Genomic DNA, 6,017 nt, shown 5'->3' on the forward strand with positions numbered 1-6,017 from the left:
CATTTCTGAGCCTGCGTCTTTCCTCTGACATATCTTGGGCAAGAAAAGATGAGAGCCAGCCCAGTGGGGGCCTTTCCAGGCATCTGAGTAAACACTGTATGCTGCTCCGCTGGCCCTGACGCCCCAGAGAGGATGCTATAAATCCAAGCTCCTGCTCCCTAGAGCTGGTGGGAGCCTTGGGGGATGGGATCCCCCATCAAACCCAGAGGCGAAACAGCCCAGGGTTCCCCATTCTTTGGAAGGGCTTACCATGCACAGTTTCTCATAGTACATAGATAAATGCTTATTTAAAAAATGTAAATAGTTACTGATCTTGTTGTCTACTGGAAAAGGAGAAATACCAAAGCAATTTCAAACATGTGTCCCTGATCCCATTTTGCCATGTAAAAAAGCGGTAGATTTTAAACAAAATCACAACTAAATCATAAAGCAGATCATTTTTTCCTTCCCTCTTTCTATCCGTCCTCCCTCCCTCCCTCCCTTCCTTTCTTCTTCCCTTTTATTCATCAATTATTCATGTATCCACCCACCCATATTTCTCATCTTCCTTCCTTCTACCCACCTTTCTACTCTTTCATTCATCAACCATCCCTCCATCCTTCCTTTCATCCATCCATCCTTCTACCCATCCATCCATACTTCCTTCTTTCCTTCATTCATCCATCCTCCTTCCTTCCATCAACCCATCCAGCTATCCATCTAGGTTCCTTCTTTTTATTCATCCATCATTCATGTATCCATCCACCCACAGTTTTACCAATCTTTCCTTCCTTCCTTTTAGTCATCCATGATCTATTCATCCACCCAACCACCCTTGTATTCATCCCTGCATCCATCCATGCATCCATCCATCCGTCCACCCATCCTTCCTTCCTTCTAATCTTTCCTGATTTCCTTTTTCCTTCCGTCTACCCAGCCATCCATTCATCCCTCTACTGTTCCTTTCCTCCCTCTTCTTATTCCAGAACAGACTCCAGTTTCCTCATCTGTAAAACAGGATAATAATGACTTTGTGAGTTTCGATGAGGGTTCCCTGAGGTAATGTACACAAAGTGCCTGGTAAAATACAGGTGCTAAACAAAGAGGACTTGCTGCCACTGTTGTCCTCAGCTCCCACCCGTCTCAGCCGTCAGACACATGCCTGATCATCCCCCATGGCAGAGAAGAAGTCTGGGTTCTCAGGTTTCCAGGATCCACTGCTGCTCTTGGTGGCCGAAGCCACAGCTCCAGAGTCAAAGGTCTGGATACATGACTTGGGCTCAGAGCCTGTGGAGAAAGGAGGAACAAGGTGTCAGGGATAAGCTGGGAGGGCTGAGGAAGCCAGGACCTGGATTCTGCATCTGTTGCTTCTTACTCCTGAGTAGCTGGGATTACAGGTGCATGCCACTGCGCCTGGCTATTTTTGTATTTTTAGTAAAGTCACGGTTTCATCATGTTGGCCAGGCTGGTTTTGAACTCCTGACCTCAGGTGATCTGCCCACCTCAGCCTCCCAAAGTGCTGGGATTACAGGCGTGAGCCACTGTACCTGGCTGCCTTCTTCTTCTTCTTTTTTAAATTAAAAACTACTTTTTAAAATAAGCTTATTTCTCTCTCTTTTTTTCCCTTAGAGACGAGGTCTCACAATGTTTCCCAGGTTGGTCTCAAACTCCTGAGCTCAAGTGATCCTCCTGTCTCGGCCTCCTAAAGTGCCAGGATTACAGGTGCGAGCCACCGCACCTAGCCCTAATGCCCACATTTATAGGAGAGTCTCTAACAGTGGAGCTTGAGCCTGCCTCTTCTTTTGGGGGTGAGGAGTGAGAAGCAGAGAGCTGAGAGTTGAGCCCCCCAGGAGCCACATGCCCCGGGATCCACCTGCAGATGGAAATGGATAAGTCCCAAGAAGCTCAGCCCCAAAGCAATGACAAATTCCAGTCCATATCCCTTGCCCATGAAACATTTCATACAAATGGAATGATGTAATATGTGGTCTTTCATGACTTGTTGCTTTGACTTGCCATATCTTTTGAGTTTTGTCTATAATGCAGCATGTGTCGGTGCTTCATTTGTTTTAGAGCTGAATGCTATTCAATTGTATGGAGATACCACATTTTTTGTATCCACTGATCTGTTGATTGGCGCTCAGGCTGTTTCCACCATTGGGTTATTGGGAACCATGAGGCCATGAATCATCTGCACAGGTGTTTGCGTGGATATGTGTTTGCCATTGTCTTGGGTAGTTAACCTAGGAAGGGAATTGCTGGAGCACATGCTCATCTGTGCTTCACTTTTTGAAGAATTGATGTTATGCAAGCTCTTCTCTGAGACAGAGTCTCCCTGTGTCACCCTGGCTGGAGCGCAGTGGCGCCATCCCGGCTCACCGCAACCTCCGCCTCCCGGGCAAGTGATTCTCTTGCCTCAGCCTGACGAGTAGCTGGGACTACAGGCGTGCACCACCACACCTAGATAATCTTTGTATTTTTATTTATTTATTTATTTTCTTTCTTTTTTTCTTTTTTGGAGACATCTTTTGCCCAGGCTGGAGGGCAATGGCATGATCTCGGCTCACTGCAACCTCTGCCTCCTGGGTACAAGTGATTCTCCTGCCTCGGCCTCCAGAGTAGCTGGGATTACACGGGCCCACCACCACTCCTGGATAATTTTTGTATTTTTAGTAGAGACAGGGTTTCATCATGTTGGTCAGGCTGGTCTCAAACTCCTGACCTTGTGATCTGCCTGCCTTGGCCTCCCAAAGTGCTAGGATTACAGGCGTGAGCCACCACGCCCAGCTAATTTTTGTATTTTTAGTAGAGAGAGGGTCTTGCGATGTTGGCCAGGCTGTTCTCAAACTCCTGACCTCGGGTGATCCTCCAGCCTCAGCCTCCCAAAGTGCTGAGATTACAGGCATGAGCCACCATGCCTGGCTGAGATTTGTTTTTATAGGGAAGCTTCTGACCCAGGAACAGGTTGAACTTGACCTGATGATAAACTCTGATCCTAGTTTCCAATGACTGAATCAACTCTGACCCTAGTTTTACAGATTGAACCCCACTCATTGTGTCACAGACTGAGCCCTGATCCTAGTGCCATATACTAAGCGTTGATCCTGATGTCACAGACTGAACCTCATCTGGCTGTCATTGGTTGAGCACCCATTCTTGTATCATAGACTGAACCCCCATCCCAGTGTCATAGACTAAGCATTTATCCGCGTGCCATATATTGACCCCTGATCCCAGTGTCATAGGCTAAGCCCTAATTCTGATGTCACAGTCTTCATAGTCAGCTCTTATGCTGGTATCATAGACTAAACCGCGACCCTGGTGTCATAGACTGAATCTTGATCTGGCATCATAAACTGAGCCCAAGCCTGGTGTCATAGGCTGAGTCCTGATTCTGATATCATGAGCTAAGCCTTAATCCTAATGTCATAGGCCGAGCTCTGTCAATTACCAACCACAATTCCCCCAAACAATTGTCAATCGCATTTGTCACTGACCCTCAGTTTAGTTTTATAGTGACCCTCAGGTTTATAGAAATTCACTTTCTATATAAACAGGTTTAGGGAGGTGCACTGCCTTTACCAAAGTCATACCAATCTGGTATGAGGTAGAGCTGGGAGTCAAATTCAGTTATTTCTGAATTCAAAACAAGGGCTCACAATCACCAGACTGTCCTGTGCTGTGTTGGGTTGGGCACAGAAATTTGCTGGTGAATGGATAAATGGGTAGATGGTTGGATGGATGAGTGGATGGTTGAATGGATGAGCGAGTGTGTGGATGGACAGATGGATGAATGAGTGGATAGATGGATGGATGAATGGTTGGATAGGTGGATGTGTGGGTAGGTGGATGGATGAATGAGTAGATAATTGGATGAATGGATAGATGGATGAATGATGTTTGAATGGATGATGGTTTGATGGATGGAATAGCAGATGGATGGATGGATGGATGGAATAGTAGATTGATGGATGAATGGATGGATGGTCAGATGGTTGAAGAGTTGGCTGATAGGCTGGTTGGCTGGATAGATAGTTGGATGGCTGCATGGTTGCATGGATGAATGGGTAGACAGTAGGATGGACAGGTTATACGGCAGTGTCCAGAGGCAGTGATGCATTACACTCAGGAGATGGCATTCTGAGGGGGTGAGGAAGGGCATGTAGAAGGAAGAGGGACAGAATTGCAGCAGAAAATCCACACAGGAAGGAAACCCAGGTGAGAGAGGCACAAACTGCACTCACCAGACATGCACCAATAGATTGAGGAATGAATGAAAAAGCATGAGCAGAATGGGTAATAGGAGCAGTTGATGGGGAAGGGGCACTGGGCCCCTTCACTAAAAGCCTCAGTTCACCTCTCCCAAGCCTTACTTGCCTCCCCAAGTGCAACTCCACCCTTTCCCTAGGAAATTCCTATTAGGTGCCCAGACAGCCAATTACAGAACTTAAGAGGGTGACAAAAAGGCCATTCTTCCCTGCTCTCCAGGGCTAAAGGCAGGAGACACGCTGTTAGGGAGTCACTCTCCCAGGGGAGCTAAGCCAGAGGAGACATGAAGCCTCAGGGAAAGGGGTTCTGCTGGGGATGCACACTGCTCCCCAACCCCTGCTCCTCTCCATGGAGCTGTCTATCAGCTGGGATTCAGGTCCCAGACAGCCTCCTCCACCACCAGGCCCCGTAGCATCAGCCATAAAAGGGTGTAAGAGTCACTGTCAGTTCTCACAGCTCACTCCCTGACCTGCTCGCATATAAATCACAGCCTCAATGGCTTGGGCAGAGAGAGGGTGAGCTGAGCGACCACAAGAGGGCAGAACATCATTGGGACCTGGGTCACAGGCGGACACACTGGTGATCCCTGGTGGGTACACTGATGCTTCAGCATTGCCATCCACCATTGGATCTAAAAACCCTCCCTAGGCACTCCAGCAGCCCACACTGGCAGCTTTGTTCATCGATCAGAACGCATCAAAGTGGTCTCAGACAGAATTGACTTCAAATCCCGGTTCCTCCAGCGTGTACTTGCTGTGTGACTTTGAGTAAGTCACTCAGTGTCTCTGAGCCCAACTTCATGAGTGCTCAACAGCTAGCAACAACTTCTATCATGATGATTACTCTTCAGTCGCATCCCAGTTCCCAGGCCATCCTCTCTCCCCCTAACCCCAGCCCCTGGGACCCCTGACACTCCCACCTGCTCTCTGACCCCAGCACTCTGTTCGCCATGAGCCTTCAAGGACAGTCAGTGGGATGAATGAGCTAATGAATCTTCCCATTGGCCCCCTCCTTCGTGAAAACTCACCACTACCTTGAATAAGCACTTGGCTCATGCAGATGTTGGTGACTGTGACTAACAAGTCATGCAGGCTGACCAGGAGGGGCTCATATGGGCAGTGGGGAATGGGGAAGGAGGCAACCCACAACGCAATGAGTGTATGACCAGCTCTTATGACATTGTCCGGCACTGCTCTCTCATGCCCTGCGAACCTGGACATCTTCTGGCTATCTTCAAAGGCTAAACTCCTGAGCTTTAAGAAGTGTCTGTTTGATGGCTGGGTGCGGTGGCTCACGCCTGTAATCCCAGCACTTTGGGAGGCCGAGGAGGGCGGATCACAAGGTCAGGAGGTCAAGACCAACCTGGCCATCGTGGCGAAACCCAGTCTCTGCTAAAAATGCAAAAATTAGCCAGGTGTGGTGGCGCACGCCTGTAATCCCAGCTACCCAGGAGGCTGAGGCAGGAGAATTGCTTGAACCTGGGAGGTGGAAGGTTGCAGTGAGCTGAGATAGCGCCATTGCACTCCAGCCTGGGCGACAGAGTGAGACTGGGTCTCAAAACAAACAAACAAGCAAACAAACAAAAAATAACAAAGAAAAAGTGTCTCTTTGCCACAACAGTTCACCCACGCATTTGATGATAAAATAAAGGGTGTTACCCGTCCCCATAATGATCAACTGAGGTCCGGGGGCCCTGGGGGTTGAGAGAGCGTGCACTGGCCGGTGTGTGTGTGTGTGTGTGTGTGTGTGTGTGTGTGTGTGTGTGTGTG

The 6,017-nt window shown here is 48.5% G+C and overlaps 1 protein-coding gene across 4 annotated transcripts in view; it reads right to left on the minus strand.

The window, feature by feature from the left end:
* The window catches only part of ARHGEF18 (Rho/Rac guanine nucleotide exchange factor 18), a 118,343-nt gene that overhangs the window by 106,710 nt on the left and 5,616 nt on the right, over nt 1-6,017 (minus strand). For all 4 annotated transcript variants that reach the window (XM_032252042.1, XM_032252043.1, XM_032252041.1 and 1 more), the window contains one exon: nt 1,142-1,266. In XM_032252042.1, coding sequence (XP_032107933.1) covers nt 1,142-1,156 — 15 coding nt within the window. In that variant the 5' untranslated portion in view covers nt 1,157-1,266. The remainder of the gene's footprint in view (nt 1-1,141; nt 1,267-6,017) is intronic.

This window comes from Sapajus apella, unplaced genomic scaffold (assembly GCF_009761245.1).
Source record: "Sapajus apella isolate SASKATOON/1434 unplaced genomic scaffold, GSC_monkey_1.0 scaffold77, whole genome shotgun sequence".
In the NCBI taxonomy this organism is placed as follows: domain Eukaryota; kingdom Metazoa; phylum Chordata; class Mammalia; order Primates; family Cebidae; genus Sapajus; species Sapajus apella.